This window comes from Ptychodera flava, assembly GCF_041260155.1.
Source record: "Ptychodera flava strain L36383 chromosome 23 unlocalized genomic scaffold, AS_Pfla_20210202 Scaffold_24__1_contigs__length_23054250_pilon, whole genome shotgun sequence".
Classification (NCBI taxonomy): Eukaryota; Metazoa; Hemichordata; class Enteropneusta; family Ptychoderidae; genus Ptychodera; species Ptychodera flava.
Window position 1 is genome coordinate 9352981 of NW_027248278.1, and position 18214 is coordinate 9371194.

Genomic DNA, 18214 nt, shown 5'->3' on the forward strand with positions numbered 1-18214 from the left:
ACTTTTTAAGTAACAACTTTTAACGTTTGTTCTATAATAATAATAATAATTGTAATTTCTTTGCCTTCATTCTAGGAAGAATAATAAAGATAATGTACATTGAGGCCATTCTTGTCAAAATTGTTTTCCGTTTATTTTAGTGTGTTTGAATTAATTTTATTTTGACCAGAAAAAAAATTTTCAAGCATTTTCAATTTTGTTTCATGCAGTCATCCCAAATAAGTGTTATAGAGTATAGTACCAACTTATTATGCATTCATCGAATTAATTTTATGCCTTCAAATTAATTTTATGTGCTAAAATTAATTCTACTTGTATCTCAAATTAATTTTATGAACCCAATTCCCCTTATCACCCAATGTACCATTATTTTGGTTTAATTTAAAACATCATTCACTGGTACTTATTTATTTTATGGATTTATAATTAACGACGTATAATAATGCTCATTTTATAATAATTTATTTTGAATTCTTTTCCTCATTCTAGGAAGAATAATGAAGACAAATTATTTCTGATTCTTTAACTAAAGTAAAATTATGACCATGTAGTGGTGCATTTTTTTGTGTGACCTGGCGTGACCCCATACACTCTATGATTCATATGATTAGCTAGATCTCCCCTTTCCATGGTAGCAATGGCTAAATTTGAACATGGTCCCTGTATACATTAAAAGTTTTTTTAAACCCAGCAGGCCAAGACAAGGGGAAATATTACAAGTTAAATGTTTCATGTTTAATATTGCCCAGGGCTCGAAATAAACTTTTTTTCCGTGTAGTCCACTTGGGCAACCATGTTCTGAATGTGGTAGGCCGGTGACACTGGCTGGTAGCCCATGCATATTTTAGATCAGGGGTATCTTTTTTCGTTAACCAGACAAGAAAGGGCTATTTTACAAGGTTCTGCCCATGAAGTGAATTTTCTAGTCTTTTGATGTGTATACTTGCACACCTTTAATGCCCAAGGAAACAGGTGTAATGGATGACAGAGGGACTCAAAAGTTTTGTGGCCTATAAAAAACCCGTTTCACTCTCACAGTTGTATGCAAACTTTAAAAGTCGAGAGGACAATATGACAAAATATGGCATTTTCAGCACTGAGATATACTGTAGCAGGGCTAAAAATAGACCTTGGCCCTTCTGTTGGGAGGAGGCATAATTTCCGTGTCATTGTGATTGATTCATTATTATCAAAATGCAACGAGAATGCATTTTTATTGGCCATCGTTTCCTGTGCCTGTCATTCAAGTACGTCAGTTCAGATATGGAAACTTTGTTGCAAAGTTCCACCGCACGGCCGGTCGTCTCTAGAACAAAGTCATAATATGGCAAATTTCTAAGCCCAGCTGGGTTTGACTGCATTTATCTAGCTCGTCCCAAAGTGACGGACGCATCTTTCAACCTTTCAGCTTGGTGAAAAACGCATTTATTGATTCGCCAAAGGCATGTGGACTCGCTTATTTTTTGCACAAGTGCTACATGGACATAGAAAAAGTTGTTTAATACTCACTGTTTCAGTGAATCCAAAAGTGACGGACGCATCTTTCAACCTTTCAGCTTGGTGAAAAACGCATTTATTGATTCGCCAAAGGCATGTGGACTCGCTTATTTTTTGCACAAGTGCTACATGGACATAGGAAAAAGTTGTTTAATACTCACTGTTTCAGTGAATCCGTCATGATCAGAGTTCTCAAATCAAAACATGTTGCCGAGCTCAAATACAAAGGTCTTCTCATTAAATTACGTCATTGTTATACAAGTGTGTTGAATTGACCCTTCATGACCCTTTCTAGATTTTCAGAAGATCGCCCTCTATCTTTCTTAAGGCCCTCTGACACAAAGGTCAAGAAACTTCTTGGTAAAACAATTAAAAGGTTAAAGATTAAATTACACCCGCGCAGACACGTCTTTCTTCCACTGTTTCAAAGCAAGTAGACATGCCACGTGGATCTCACAAACACTCCAGCCAAAAGTAGGACTGTAGGCGCAACGATGTAAGTTGATTTCCTTTTATGACTTTCCAATTATTTAGAGGACCATTTTGAATGCAGTGCTTAGATATTTTAGTAGAATTTAGTTCTTTTATTCCGTTTACTTTGAACTCGATTTACCTCGACTCTTCGATGTAGACAATGAATGACCTTGTATTTTAATCTCTTTATTTACCCAGTTTTCACCGCTTCTTGAATAAACCTATCCTAAACTAAAGCAACTGAGGGTGGTTATTTCTTGGAGTGGTTGGCACTTAGCGGATACAAAAGTAACTGGACTCCGCCACAGTGAAAAATCGTTGGAAGTGAAAACCAGTGAACCATTGGACAAGACACTGGCTCGAGTGCACAGCGGACACTGGCATATAGGCTACAAGGTAGGCCAACTGTATACACATATACAGCCAACTACAACTGACTCAAAGAAACTATAATGGAAGAAAATAAAGTCGAAGGAGCTGAACAACCAGCTCACACAGAATCTCAAAATGAAGATCAAGAAGATATTTCTAAGGCAGAAAATACCACAGAACAAACAAAGGAAGGGGCGGTTCCCAGTGGGACTGCTGAAGGTGGATCTGCTGCCCGAACTGAAGGGCGCCCTCTACAGGACAGTAGTAAAAACGAAAGAGGACTGCTCTATGCTACCTTGAACACTGAAAAGGCCCTGTCAAGCATTTGGAACCAAACAAGGGGAGTTCTCATCGACCTCAGGGGGATGCAGGACCCAACAGAACGCAAAATTGATACAGCAGAGACACTTTCCAAGGAATACGAACAAACTTGGAACAAACTTCAGAGACTTTATCAACAAGACAAGACTCCAGAAGGTAAGGAGCATGCAGAATTAACGGAAATAAGCTTCAATAGGAACATTGAACAAGCAAATGAATACATTAACGATGCAAAGACAAGGAGAGCTGAAAACAGCGTCCTCATCTTCAAATCACCATCCGAACGAGGATCTACACAAGGCAGCTTACGTAGTTCACACAGACCAGATCATCAACATCATCCAGAACAAACGCATTAAAGGCACAAGGCAAGGCACGCTCTGCAGCAAGAGAGGCAGAGTATATGAAGACAATTGCTCACCATCAAGCAAAAATCAAAGTTATCGAAGCTGAAATGAAAGCAGAAAAGGCAAGGATCGATGCAGAAACCCTCCAGCAAGTAGCGGAAGAAAATTCCTTACCAGTACAGACACTTACTACACCAGACCAGTCATCAAACGACCATGTATCACGATACATTGCAATGAAAAGAGAAATGAAGCATGATCCATTACCAGCACTGAACTTTACTGAGTTCATACCCAAAGCACAAAATAAAGACTTAGAATCATCCCCTCTACTGATACAACCAGGACAGGGAACACCAACAGAATCAGGTGAGACAGTTACACCTACTTCAAATCAACAGACACCTACAACAAGCCAGAACAACAACATGCAACGTCTGACGGAGATAGCCCAAATGATGGCCCATCAACGTTTACCACTACAACAACCAATAACATTTGGAGGCGACCCAACCATGTACATGTCATGGAAAAGATCATCCGAGGCCACTGTGACAATGGCCTGCATACAGACATCTGAGAAACTTGACTTCCTGCATAAATACACGCTGGGAGATCCGCAGAAAATCGTCGAAGACCATCTACAATGCTACGTAGACGACCCAGACGAGTCATACAGAGAGGCTTGGATAGAACTAGAAGACAGATTCGGCAACCCTGCAGTCATCACCGCAGTAATCCTGGAAAGACTGAAGTCCTTCCCGAAAGTTAAACCAGACGAAAGCAAAAAGCTACTCGAACTATCAGACTTGTGCTCTAACACAGAGGCACACATGAGAAAACTCCCTGACCTTTCGTCCCTCAATACACCACAGGGACTCAAGCCCGTCATGGAGAAGTTACCAAGATTCGTCCTCAACAAGTGGAGAGATAACGTGGCATCATACAAACGACGCCACAAAACATTTCTCCATTCAAGTTCTTCAAAGACTTCCTGAAAGACACAGCGAAAGCAGCATGCGATCCTGATATTCCAAGACCAGACGACACACACCCTGGAACAAGTAAGTCAAAATCCAGTCAACAAACGAAGACTAGAGCGCGTGTACACGCAACGAAATCATCAAATGAAGAAAAACAATGTCTCTTTCACGAGGCTACAGGACATGACCTGAAAGATTGCAAAGCATTTGCAAAGCAACCAGTTGCTGACAGAATTGAACTGTGTAAGAAGAAAGGCTTGTGCTTTAAATGCACTGAGAAACATCTCGCCAAAGACTGCACATCGACCATCGAATGCGCTATATGCAAGAGCAAGAAACACATCACCTGTCTCCACGCTACACCCGGTGACAGATCTAAGCAGAAAGCAACCAAAACCAAACCAGAAGATAAAGAAAAGGAAACCCAAGAAGCTACAACAAAATGCACCAGACTCACGAAATGCCCAGCCGGACGTTCGTGTGGGAAGATAGTCCTCGCAAAGGTGTATACACAAGACCGACCAGCAGACTACATAGAAACTTACGTAGTCCTAGACGACCAGTCCAACGCCTGTATGGGTGACAGCCACCTCTTCGACGCACTGAAGATACACGGCCCAGACCTTGAATACGAACTGTCAACATGCAGTGGCAAAGGAGAACTCAGAAAGGGACGACGTAGCAACCGCGTCATCATAGAATCACATGACGGAAAGAAAAAATTCTCTCTTCCCGTCCTGCTAGAAAACGACAACATACCGAGCGACAAGAACGAAATACCCACACCAGACATTTGCAAGGCCTTCAAACATCTGAAGCCCATCATCGATTACATTCCGGAACCGAAAAGGAACGTCGGAATTCATCTCCTCATCGGCAGAAACTGCCCAGAACCACTGAAAGTCAGAGAAACAAGAAACGGACCTGTAAACTCGCCTTGGGCTCAACGCACCGACCTAGGGTGGACAATTTCAGGCGAACTGTGCCTAGAGACAGCAAGAGGTGTAATCCGCACTTCAGTACACCGTACGACTGCAACCCTCAACGGCTACAACGAATCAGCGCTCGAATGTAACCATCACATTCACATCAAAGACATAATAAGCCCGAAACCCATCAACTTCGGCACCAACGTCTTCAAGCGGACACCTTACGACGAACAAAAGGCACCCTCCATTGAAGACAAGCAATTCCTGGACATCATGCAACGAAAGTCCATGTAAATGAGGACGCAATCTAGAACTTCCTCTCCCCTTCAGGCAAGACCCGAAGAAATTATCGAACAACCGACAATCAACTCTGAACCGATTCTACAATCTACAGAATCAGCTTCAGCGTAAACCACAAATGATGGAAGAATACTTTCAGTTTATGAAGAAAATAATGGAACGTGACCACGCAAGTCCCGTTCCAGAAAACGAAATAGATGCCCACAACGCATGGTACCTACCACACTTCGGTGTCTACCATCCCAAGAAACAGCAGATCAGAGTAGTATTCGACTCCAGTGCAAAGTACAATGGAGTCTCCTTGAACGACGCATTGCTTCAGGGACCGAGACCAAATGAACAGCCTCCTCAGTATCCTGCTACGATTCCGACGCGAGCAGACAGCAGTAATGGGCGACGTAGAACAAATGTTTCATAGCTTCCACGTCAACAAAGAACACAGAGACTATCTGCGCTTCTTTTGGTTCAAAGACAACGACCCCACGAAACCAGTAATTCAGTACAGAATGAACGTACACCTGTTCGGCAATGTCTCCTCACCAGCCATTGCTACCTTCGGACTGAGAAAGATCGCTGAAGACGGCGTATCTACGTATGGAGAAGACGTGAAAGAGTTCATCGACAAGAACTTTTACGTCGACGACGGACTAACCTCAGCACCAGATGCACAGAAAGCTATCAGTCTCATCAATAGAACAAGAGACTTACTAGCGACCAGAAACGTGAACTTCCACAAGATCGTTTCTAATGACGAAGAAGTCATGACAGCACTTCCAAACGAAGTACGAGCCAAAGATCTACAGAGTTTGGATTTCAACCAAGACACCTTACCAACACAGAGATCATTAGGGGTCAAGTGGTCTCTAGAGGCGGACGCATTCACATTCGAAGTAGACTTGAAGGAGAAGCCATTCTCACGGCGGGGAGTACTGGCGATCGTCAACTCAATATACGATCCACTCAGTATACTCGCACCAGTTTCCATAGAAGGAAAACTAATACTACGAGGCCTCATGACAGAACTAAAGGACGCAACTCATCAAACCTTGGATGGGATGAAACATTACCAGAGAAATACTTGCCCAGATGGACCCGCTGGTGCAACAACCTCAACTACATCACAAAGATACAGCTACAGCGATGCTACACTCCACCCACCTTCGGACCCATAAAGAAAACTGAGTGTCACATTTTCTCTGACGCCAGCAATGAAGCCATAGGTGCCGTAGCGTACATGCGGTTAATTAACCAGGAAGACAACGTCAACATATCATTCATACTTGGCAAAGCAAAGGTAAACCCGACTCATGCAGTCTCCATACCTCGCCTAGAACTGTGTGCAGCCGTCCTAGCGACAGAACTCGCACAGAAGATCACATCAGAAATCGGCCTGAACATCGACAACGTCATATATCACACGGACAGCGAAATCGTCCTTGGATATATAAACAACACCTCGAAACGTTTCCACGTATACGTAGCGAACAGAGTAGAAAAGATACACAACATATCATCACCACACCAGTGGCGACATGTGTCTACACACGAAAATCCAGCTGACATCGCATCACGCAGCGTACCAGCCCAAAAACTCAACTCAACTATCTGGCTATCAGGACCAGCATTCCTGTGGCAGCGAGACAAGCAACAAGACAACCATGAAGAAACAGAACACAAATACACAGTAAGTGACGAAGACCCTGAGGTCCGCAAACAACTTGCTGTCCTCAACACATCAACAAAGGAAGTAGAACAAGACGACTTAGGTGCTCACCCATTTCAACGATTCTCATCATGGAGATCCTTGAAGAGAATTATTGCCAACTTAATAGGCAAAATCAGACAAAGAAAATCACCAGAAAATACAGACAAAAAAGAAGAAGAGAAGTCCCCAGAAGAACTGAAAATTGAGATGATGGCACAAGCAGAAACCATCATCCTACGCTCAGTACAGAAAAGTGTGTTTCATAAAGAATATGAAATACTATCTGCAGCAAAGTCAGCAGGCACTGACAACAACAAACTACAGAAACGGAACCCCATCAGCCGGATGAACCCATTCATCGATGAAAAAGGACTCATCCGTGTTGGAGGAAGACTTCGTCAATCCGACATCGACCTCTGCGGCCGACACCCCATCATCCTCCCACAGGACAACCACATTTCACGACTTATCATCGATCATGTGCATCGACAAGTACAACATCAAGGCAGACAACTAACCCTGTCAAACGTCAGAGCTAATGGCTATTGGATTATGGGTGTACATGACATGGTAAGAAGTATACTACACAAATGTGCGATATGTAGAAGACTGAGAGCAAAACCACTCACTCAACTCATGGCCGACCTACCGTCGGACAGAACAGAGAAAACCCCACCATTCACCAACGTCGGGATGGACGTATTCGGCCCCTGGGCTATAGCTTCCCGCAAAACCAGAGCCGGTACGTCTGAAGCAAAGAGATGGGCAGTTATCTTTGTCTGTCTCTACACTACAGCAGTACACATAGAAGTAATAGACTCCATGGACACTTCATCCTTCATCAACGCCCTACGTCGCTTCATAGCTATACGCGGCAACATCAAGAAACTCAGATGTGACCAGGGCACCAACTTCATCGGCGCAAAGAACGAACTTCAGGCAGCAGCCAAAGAGCTGGATCAAGACCGCATCAAGAAATTCCTTACAACGAGAGACTGTGAGTGGATTTTCAACCCACCTCACGCATCCCACTTCGGCGGTATATGGGAACAACAAATTGGTACCATCAGACGCGTTCTTGACTCCATGAACTATCAACTAGGCAAGCAACAATACACACATGACTTGCTGACAACTCTCATGGCAGAAGCCAGCGCCATCGTCAACTCCAGACCTATAACGACTGTATCATCAGATGCAAACGATCCCCAAGCTCTCACCCCAAACATGCTACTCACGATGAAGACTCAATCACCGACCCCACCACCAGGCTCATTTGTCCAACAAGACATCTACAGTAGAAAACGTTGGCGATGCGTACAGTATCTAGCTGATCAATTCTGGATACGATGGAGAAAAGAATATCTACAAAGCCATCAGCCACGACCAAAATGGAACAAATCTACAATCAACGTCAAAGAAGGAGACGTGGTTCTTTTGAGAGCGAAAGAATACGCAAGAAACAGCTGGCCCCTCGCTCGCATAGTGAAGGTCTACCCCAGCGATGACAACAAAGTACGAAAAGTAGACGTGATGATCTACAAAGATGGCGAACATCGAACCTACCTCAGACCAATTAGTGAATTAGTTTTGATTGAAAGTACAAATTGAACTCTGTGATTGAATTCAATGAACATTATATACGGACTCTCTTAGTATGAACCCTTTCGTATATACTCTTAGCTTTTAGAATTTATTTAGACCTAAAATATACGGTATTAGGCATTTATTCTATATGAAATTATGATTAGTAAAAATTCAGCTTACCGCGCATTTTTAGACGGGGAGTGTGTTGAATTGACCCTTCATGACCCTTTCTAGATTTTCAGAAGATCGCCCTCTATCTTTCTTAAGGCCCTCTGACACAAAGGTCAAGAAACTTCTTGGTAAAACAATTAAAAGGTTAAAGATTAAATTACACCCACGCAGACACGTCTTTCTTCCACTGTTTCAAAGCAAGTAGACATGCCACGTGGATCTCACAAACACTCCAGCCAAAAGTAGGACTGTAGGCGCAACGATGTAAGTTGATTTCCTTTTATGACTTTCCAATTATTTAGAGGACCATTTTGAATGCAGTGCTTAGATATTTTAGTAGAATTTAGTTCTTTTATTCCGTTTACTTTGAACTCGATTTACCTCGACTCTTCGATGTAGACAATGAATGACCTTGTATTTTAATCTCTTTATTTACCCAGTTTTCACCGCTTCTTGAATAAACCTATCCTAAACTAAAGCAACTGAGGGTGGTTATTTCTTGGAGTGGTTGGCACTTAGCGGATACAAAAGTAACTGGACTCTGCCACGACAAGAGTTAGCCAAAGTCTGTCACCCTAATTTTTTCCTAGTTTGGAGAAGGCCGGCATTTCCATCTGAATGATTGAACGACGTGAAACGCAAAATTCCATCGCATATTATCTGGCACTATATTATAGCTTTGTCAATACCAGTGAATTTTGTGACGTCATATCCATACATTATTACTGATAATGTATTCCATTATTCAGCACTCTGGCCCCACAGCGAGCAAGTTTTTTTTGGAAAACGAAAATAGGACTGCGCATTTAAAAGGAGGGGAAATATCGGATAAACCATGTAATACACAAAACTATAAATCTTGACAATGGTTCACAATATTGATAATAATGTCTTACTGTACGATTTATTACATTTTTTTGAGTCCTCACGCACGCACTTGCCGTCTGTCTGGCTGGCGCTCAGCATGCAGTCCCCGTCCGATACGCTGGTTGTACTACTACGTTTGTTTACAACATGGTTCGATAGGTGAAACAGAACTCAGTACGTTTGCAAACTCCTAGACGATACTGGGTTTGACACATGGCATATTATGTATGTCAGTGGCCATGTAAACGATGCAAGCGTGAAAGGCTACTCGAACCAGCCGTAAACGGGCCAACAACGGCAGATTGCTGTCATCAACCCTGACCGGAACTGTCTACGGACATACTACGGAGCCATTCAAAGTCTCGGTCCAAGGTCAGCTACTACCAACAATCACGACGACCGTGGACTCTCCGTTGATCTAACATCTCGGCCACCTAATTCTGATGCACTGACTGTAATCGGAGACAACTTTCATTCATCGTTTTTTTCTCCATGTCTGTGATTTTACCTTGCCTTGTTCTCGATATCGCGACGGTACCGAAACCCTCTAGTATGTTTGTCAACTGTACCTTTCAAGCACCCGTTTACGTCAAGTTCTGTCGTTCGCCGAAATAAAATAGCTCTTCTCAAGGAGCCATCGAAAATTAAATTTATAGACACAGTTATTATTGAAATATAAACATTTGAATAACAATGTTGAACTCTGTTGATATCGTTTGCAATGAATGCTGTACTACTAGCGACATAATAATGATCGTATTGATCAGCTGATACCATGGCATGCAGCTCGCTGATCATGCTGATGTCGATGCATGAACATTCCGTTTTCTTCATCTCTGGCATTTCACCGTGTCTATTTTTTGAATGGCATGATATTTAAAGGTGATGTTTCAAGTTTGATATAGACGGTAGGGATGCAGTTACTTTTCATTTCCCTCGAAAATACATCGTTTTTCAATTCAAAATGAACCGTGAAAGTGCTGGTCATTTTTTGTGCTGAACGTGCGTGTTCAGTGCAGTGGCAGTGCAGTGTGCAGTGCATGTAATATGTACAGAGTCAGGGCCGATCATGCTGGACGACGCTCACTGTGCTGGCTTCAAACTCAGTTAAAATTTCCTTTTTTATTCGTTTTCTACAACTACAAATTCACTGGCATTGCCAAAACTATAAAATAATAGCAATAATGCACCCCTCCCGGCCCATAATGGACTCAAGCAAACTTTGCACTCCATAATGTACTCGGCTTCGCCTCGTACATTATGTCGTGCAAAGTTTGCTTTCGTCCATTATGAGCCGGGAGGGGGTGCATTATTGCTTAAATATTTACAGTAGAAATACCGTATAGCGTCGCTCCAGTCCAGGTTCGTATAAGCTTATACTCCACAAAATGGCCACAGGCGGCGTGCCACTTTCTGAAATGATTTCCTAAACGTCCTACTTGTTACCTTAGGGACTCACTTGTGATCTCCTGAAAAGTATTCTCTGCAGTAATTCCAGTTTCTGTCAACATGCAAAGCTCAACGACAAGATTATAGCACGAGACGTAGTGTACAGACGACACTTTCACGCGCATGCTCATATTGGCAGACTACTCTGACACTGGCAAACGAGTGCGCATGCGTGAAGTTATATTTGCAGCACAGATTTCGCGGATAACTCATGCTTTTTCCATCCCAAAACTTCCTCGGTCGCTTACAGTAAATGCACATGAACAAAATAAAACACAACAACGTCAGCACCGGGAGAGGGTTCATGGTTTTCTCCACAACTACAAATGCCACGCTGAAGATACATTTAACATTCCACTGGCATAGACTCTCCACAGTCGCTGTGCCTTGTTTGTGGGCGCCCACGACTGCTTCGATGGGCCTGCGATCAAAGGCTACGCTGTGCAGCTCAGCAGCTGTGAGCACGCGCTGCCAGAGACAACGACTGTTGGATTTTGCAAGTATATGAATATTCATAAGGGTAGTGATGTCAAAAGAAACACCTATCTAACTGGGCGGAGAGAATATACGTACGACAATTAGAAGTCACCCCTTTTGACAAAATTTAAATAAACAACACCTTTTTCCTTTTTTTCAGAATTCCCACAGCTTCAATGAATTGTTATTAGATTTCTATATAATACTTATAGCCCCTAAACTTGTAATAATAATAATAATAATAATAATAATAATAATAATAATCTATTCTTCTAGAGCGTATAACATAGAAATACACCATTTCTCTACTCTGTACAGTTAAAATCTGAACACATAGTTACATAAAACACAATACAATACATACAATACATTGGTTCACTAGAATGAAAAATACACAAAGGTAAAAAGAAACTAAAATACACTTCGTCAATAAATAAGTCTAAAAAGCTGTTTTAAAAAGGTAAGTTTTGACCTGCTATTTAAACTTATTAAAAATGTTTTAATCGAATGGCCTCTGGTAGTTTATTCCACAGCTTAGGAGCACACACTGAGAAAGGTCTGTCGCCATAACTCTTATTAGTTTTAATGTTTGGCTTAACTAGTGATACACTAGAATCGCTCCTCATGTTTTCACATATCGGCATCCTGACAGTTATTAGTTCGGTGAGGTAGCACGGCGCAGTGTTACAATGGATATTAAATGTGAGACAAAGAATTTTGAATTGAATTCGCAGCTCCACTGTCAGCCAGTGAAGAGCCTGCAGGACAGGAGTCATGTGACACCTATCCCTTACCCTAATCCTGGTACCAGCCGAGCAGCAGAATTCTGTATGAGCTGTAATTTATTTATTTCAAAATCAGGTAGACCGAAAAGTGAGCTATTGCAGTAATCAATTCGAGACGTCACGAAAGCGTGAACCAGTCTTTCTGAAGAATGCTGGTGCAAAAATTTACGAATTTCTCCTGTTCTCCATTGGGCGTGCGATGCAGCACTACACACACTAGTCGCTTGTGGTGATAATATAGCACCAGAATCTAGAATGACACCAAGGTCACGGACTTTATCAGGTGGTCTCACAAAACTTTCACTAATCCGCATATCAGGTGCCAGCCCCTCGCACCTCGCTTTTTGTGTTGTTGGACGAGAACCAGATTATTTCGGTCTTCGAGTAATTGAGTGCGAGCAAATTCGCTCGAATCCAATGACGGATCTCATCCACGTACGCCTCAACATAAGCGGTGAGAATGCTCGTTGGGGAATCACGCGTGATATACAGTTACCTGTCACCAGCAAACATAACTGTCTGAAGTCCATGCCGGACAATAATGTCTTCAAGTGGAGACACGTACAAGGAGAACAAATAGGGCCCCAGTAACGCCCCAAACCAGATTTTAAGCTTCCATTAATGACTTTCAATGAAGGCTTGAAGGCTTGCCAGTCATGTAAATTTGAACAAATAAAACATGGCTTTGCAACCCTTTGCTGTAAAAGTAGTTTTTTTTAATCACACGGAGTATAATCTGAATTGCCAGAATTTCACAATGCGAGTATCTTTCGATACAAATTAAAACATTGCCACATGTGTTCATTTAAACCAGTTAGGGCTAAATATATGTTTTCAAAAGCAATTGCATCCGTGGAATAAAAACAAAACTATAAATTGTTCTCTTTTGATAGCTATCAAACAAATTTGGTGCCACTTTTACGTCATACGTTTTACGTGCTGAAATTGTGCCTCAAGAATACATATTTCTCACCAGTTATTTGCTTGAGCCTTCATTTCTCCCAAAATGTCACCATATTGCTATCTTTGGTCGAAATAAAATAGGTTTTGTAATGAGTACAAAAGAGTGACCTGCGTTTTGATAGTGCACCGTCTGGTTTGTGGCTGGGATCAACGGTCATGTGGCCACGTTTAGGAAGGGCGTCGCTTCATCAAAATAATTCATCTTCCTTTATATTAATACAAATTTTCCTGCACTGAGCATTAATCAAAACAGCAAATTGACTTGCATATGGTCAACTTGTCATTAAAAATTTCATTTTGAAAACAAAAACAAAAAATCCAATCATCTAAATATAGTCCTGATCTGACAAGACTTCACACTTGCAATGTCTATTATCTGCAGAAAACTTGGAAAGGCAAACATCTGCGCTTTCAGGGTAGTGAACGACAAGAGTTTAGCAATATTGTTGAAAGAAGGCACATTATTTTGTTGAGTGAAGCAGGTGATAAAGAACAGGTGTTTATCTTGAAATTATTAAATATTAGCTGCTAGCGACTTCAAACAAATACCAATCGTTGATAGGTTAATGAATAGTTGATTATATTTTGAAGTAAAAAACACAAGTGGTGAGTACCTCACATACTTCGGTGTCGCAGTGTCTATGCGCCCACCATGCAAATCCGTTCATAAGACGAGGAAATTTTGCAAAATGGAGACTGTATGACTGCATAAAAGATAACATTTGGAAATCCCAGCCTTCTGTCATCGGGAAGCACAGATAGGAAAGATTTACAGTTTTGCGCGTCTAGAATTCTGAACCAGAATTTCATTTGATGTCGCTGCAGAATGTAACAACAACGAGCTTAACAATACATTGCAAAATTAAAATTCAAGCGCAGATACCGCCTTTACCCTAGTCTTGTACACAAGGATGCAACACAACATATTATAGTGACAGTAATCAAATTATAATACTTACTGTTTCACTTAAATTGATGTTTGCCTTTTGGCTGCTGTGTTAATTCTGTTATCAAGGTAACACATACATACATACATACATACATACATACATACATACATACATACAGACAGACAGACAGACAGACAGACAGAGACAGACAGACAGACAGACAGACAGACAGACAGACAGACAGACAGACAGACAGAAAGACAGACAGACAGACAGACATGCGAGTGAGTGAGTGAGTGAGTGTGAATATAAAAGGCATACCTGTTGTTCTAGAACCTGGATATGTAACTGAACTTTCCTTGGTTTCTTTTCCCGCACCAGAAGCAGGCTCTGTAGATATCAAATGAAGTTTATGATGGTAATGCATATCATGGTGACGACGACAATGATCTTATATTCTTGTCTTTGCTAGACTGAGTAAAGGAAAATATTACATTATCATTCACTTTTCCAATGAAACATGGAAAATACAGCCCGAACATTGCCATTAAAGTATTTTCTTCAAAGATTATGAACAAGGACAAATATTAATTTTTAGTGTTTTCAATTTTTTTCCTATGTTAATTTTTTTACCTTGAATCCATTATACTTGTATCACGTTATTTAAATTACTTAAATATTTGTACTCGCCCATTTTAAGTATTTTAAGCTTTAACTAAATGCGGAAGTTAACATAATTCCTGAAATTTTGTGTAACATATAGATTTGGGAGAACGTCGGTTAGATCTGCAACGTCATTCATTATTGGTTTCAACAAAACAGTAGGTAGTTGGCGGCAAGTGATACACATGGTGTGATGATTCTTATTATCCAGCAAAAATGCAATTTATGTTTCTAAATCCGTCTTCGAAGTTTTTTTTTAAAACGGACTTTTGAACACGTTTCAAAGTTGCCGTATCCAAAGTTTTCTTTTTGAAAAGGCCATTGAGCATGTGTTAAATCAGCCAGTGGCGCTGCTGCACTGTGGCCTGAAGTGCAGCAGCCTGACAACATAAATTCTTCTGAGCCTTAAGAAATTTCACATAAAGTACGCTTTTTTCAGCTTAATCCTAATTTGCATATGTAATGAACTTTTTCATATTATTTATTTATTTATTTATTTGTTGTCGTCTGCAGAAAGAGAAACCAATAATACGTAACTTAAATATACGTAAAATTTACTTGCATAAATGTATGAAGATATTCCAATATTTGTCTTGGGTATCATTTCTCATCACCCTTGCTTGGTAATAATCTACCTTAAAGAGCAACTGACATGAAAATTAAAACATTTTTGACCCATTTGAGCTGTAGCACAATCCATCTATTATTGACATGTCAAATTTCTTTGCCCTTTGTGCATTTCTTGAACATTAAATTCGCATTTTAAGATGCTGTATCAGCTGGCAACTTTTACTTCTTCTGCAATAATACAATGCAACGCCCGTACGTTATCCCAAAGCATTTAAACACAATGGCGTGACACACGGTGAAGGATAGAGGACAAGATAGATTTGTCTCCGCGATGCCACTGGCTCGAAAATAAATATTTGTGGAATCTTAGGCCGTTATTTTGTTTGTTCCCATAGCTAACAGTGGTCTTTGGTATTTCGATATCGACTTGTTCAAATAAATCATAATGAGGGGCTAGTTTCGTGAGTAACGGACAGACGCGGCTGAGCAGTGTACAACCTGAGTGTACAATCACACGATCAACATCACTGCTTGTTCGAAAATCAACATTTTAGAGACTGGGACTAATAATTTGCAGGTTTTTATAAAGAGTAGAGGTCTGTGGTACTGGGTTGCTGACTCATTACAGTGATTAAAAGGCTAATTTTTTGACGGGCATCGATAGGAGCCGAGAGCGACAGGCAGTGAAATTATATTGACCGGCGCTTCACCGTCTGTTTTGGCCTAAAGGGCTAAGTGTCGACCCTTTTTTATTCTATTCATATGCAAATATGGTTGTCACTACTTCCAGTGGCCGGGAAATAAAGTTTGTTATATTTTTATAAATCAAAATATATTTAATCAAAACAATCGCTCTCATAAACAAAGCCATAGAAAATGTGTACGATCACGCTGTTATAAGTCATTCTCAAAGTGGACAGTTAGCGCTTCAGCGAGTGTGCTATAATAGCCCCATGCACGTACACATACAATTGTCTGTTCATAGCTACATGACTTTGGGCGATGAAATGTTTGAAGTGTTATCTGGTTATCACAGATTTTGCTGTCTCTACAGTATTTGTTTTTGATTGGCCCTTTATTTTGATGGATGTCAAGACATAATCAAGTGCCATCAGTTTAAACAAAGATATGCCTGATATAAATGCACATGGATGCGAGGCCGTGCCCTTGCCTCGTTTTGTCTCATTTTAATATGCCATTGGTATATGACGCCTGTCAAAACTTAATTACGTGCTATGAGGATAAACAAATTGTGTGAATGTGTAATGAGATAAACAAGGCTGGCTATGCAGTACAGTCACAACATGCTTTGCTTGAGCGTTGATTTAGAACAGTCTGTCTGGACTGTTTTACATTGGAGGGGATTCTTATTCGGCGGGATGGGACGACATTACAGTCAGGCGACTGCCTCTCCAATGCATGGTTCCTTGTATTAATTTAAAAAATGAGTTTATGATAAGGTAGTATCGGTTGTTCCCTTTATGGAGGATGTTTGGCCCTTACATAATATGTAGTATCGCAACTATCAACTGGTCCTATGCGGGCATCGTAACCCCCGGATCAGTCAAATAAAAGGGCGCACACGAATAGCTTTATATCATATTCTTGACAATTTTCCATTAGCTGTCGATTTTCTTCTTTGGTCCGGTGTACCCATCGGAAAAGATTGAACAAATATAGGTTTACTGAGGACGGCATTCGGCCTCCGTAAACTAGTATGTCGCACCTTGATCCCAGTTGAATCCCAGATCTGGCGCAGATTCCAAGGAAGCGGACACAAATGCATGATCACTGCATGCACAACACCAATCTTGAAGTACGGTACGGTATGTGGCAGATATCATTCTGCCCAAGATGCTGCACGTTTCACTCAGATTTTAAATGATCCTGGGTCTTTGGAAATGTAAGTAACAAAACACCATCACTGGGAACTTTGAACACCCTAACGCAATGCAGCGGTTTGGCATGGCTAATAATTTTAGACAAGATAGTCTTCCAAATTCTATGGACGTCTACGTATTTCGGTTAGGCTTCGAGGTACGCGTGCCTTTGGTTGCGTCATTTCCGTATTTGCGAGCGCGCCAAAAGAGCACTTCCGGTCTTTTTGCGGGATCGCTTTGATTGGGTGATTGGCTTACTTATGCAATTGAGATTTGTTGGTCATGTCAGGTGATGTAACTTTTGATGAAAACTAGCGATACAGGTTTAGTAATATTGCATGAAAACCCAATAATTCAGATAAATTCACATTAATGAGTTGCCTGTATTATAGTATAATACACGTGAATTCACATGAATCCACATGAATACAGCCTTGCTGAATACCAAAAATGGATTCTTGACTGTATTCATCTGTATATGCACTCTTCAGCTATAATACAGGCAATAATCCACGTTAATACAGTAAGTATTATAGGGTTTTTATGCAGTGATATTTAACAATACAAAGTAATTCACAACTTTCCACACTTCGTGTTTGGTAATATTTCTTTAAATCTCCAATTGAAAATTGAAAAATTTCCTTTTTAACAATACAAAGTAATTCACAACTTTCCACACTTCGTGTTTGGTAATATTTCTTTAAATCTCCAATTGAAAATTGAAAAATTTCCTTTTTAACAATACAAAGTAATTCACACTTTCCACACTTCGTGTTTGGTAATATTTCTTTAAATCTCCAATTGAAAATTGAAAAATTTCCTTTTTAACAATACAAAGTAATTCACAATTTTCCACACTTCGTTTGTGAGGTTAAAAAGTGGATCATTTTTATACTGATAGAATATCAAAGGGACAAAAACACATTGGAAAGTTACATCTTGCTCGTAAGCGTACCTCAACGTCTTATGCACTATATACAACGT

At 40.7% G+C, this 18214-nt stretch overlaps 3 protein-coding genes across 3 annotated transcripts; all 3 read left to right on the forward strand.

Moving 5' to 3' along the window:
* The first annotated feature begins 1923 nt into the window (after positions 1 to 1923).
* On the forward strand, positions 1924 to 4009 carry LOC139124545 (uncharacterized). The gene is made up of 2 exons (XM_070690683.1): positions 1924 to 1993; positions 2170 to 4009. The coding sequence occupies exon 2, from the start codon at positions 3068 to 3070 to the stop codon at positions 4007 to 4009; it is 942 nt and encodes a 313-aa protein (XP_070546784.1). The 5' UTR covers positions 1924 to 1993; positions 2170 to 3067.
* Positions 4010 to 5729: 1720 nt separating this feature from the next.
* Positions 5730 to 6395, forward strand: LOC139124389 (uncharacterized). The gene has a single exon (XM_070690521.1). The coding sequence runs from the start codon at positions 5730 to 5732 to the stop codon at positions 6393 to 6395; it is 666 nt and encodes a 221-aa protein (XP_070546622.1).
* Positions 6396 to 6457: 62 nt separating this feature from the next.
* LOC139124390 (uncharacterized) lies at positions 6458 to 9164 on the forward strand. The gene is made up of 2 exons (XM_070690522.1): positions 6458 to 8950; positions 9127 to 9164. Exon 1 carries the CDS (start codon positions 6458 to 6460, stop codon positions 8537 to 8539), a length of 2082 nt encoding a protein of 693 aa, XP_070546623.1. The 3' UTR covers positions 8540 to 8950; positions 9127 to 9164.
* Positions 9165 to 18214: the final 9050 nt, after the last annotated feature.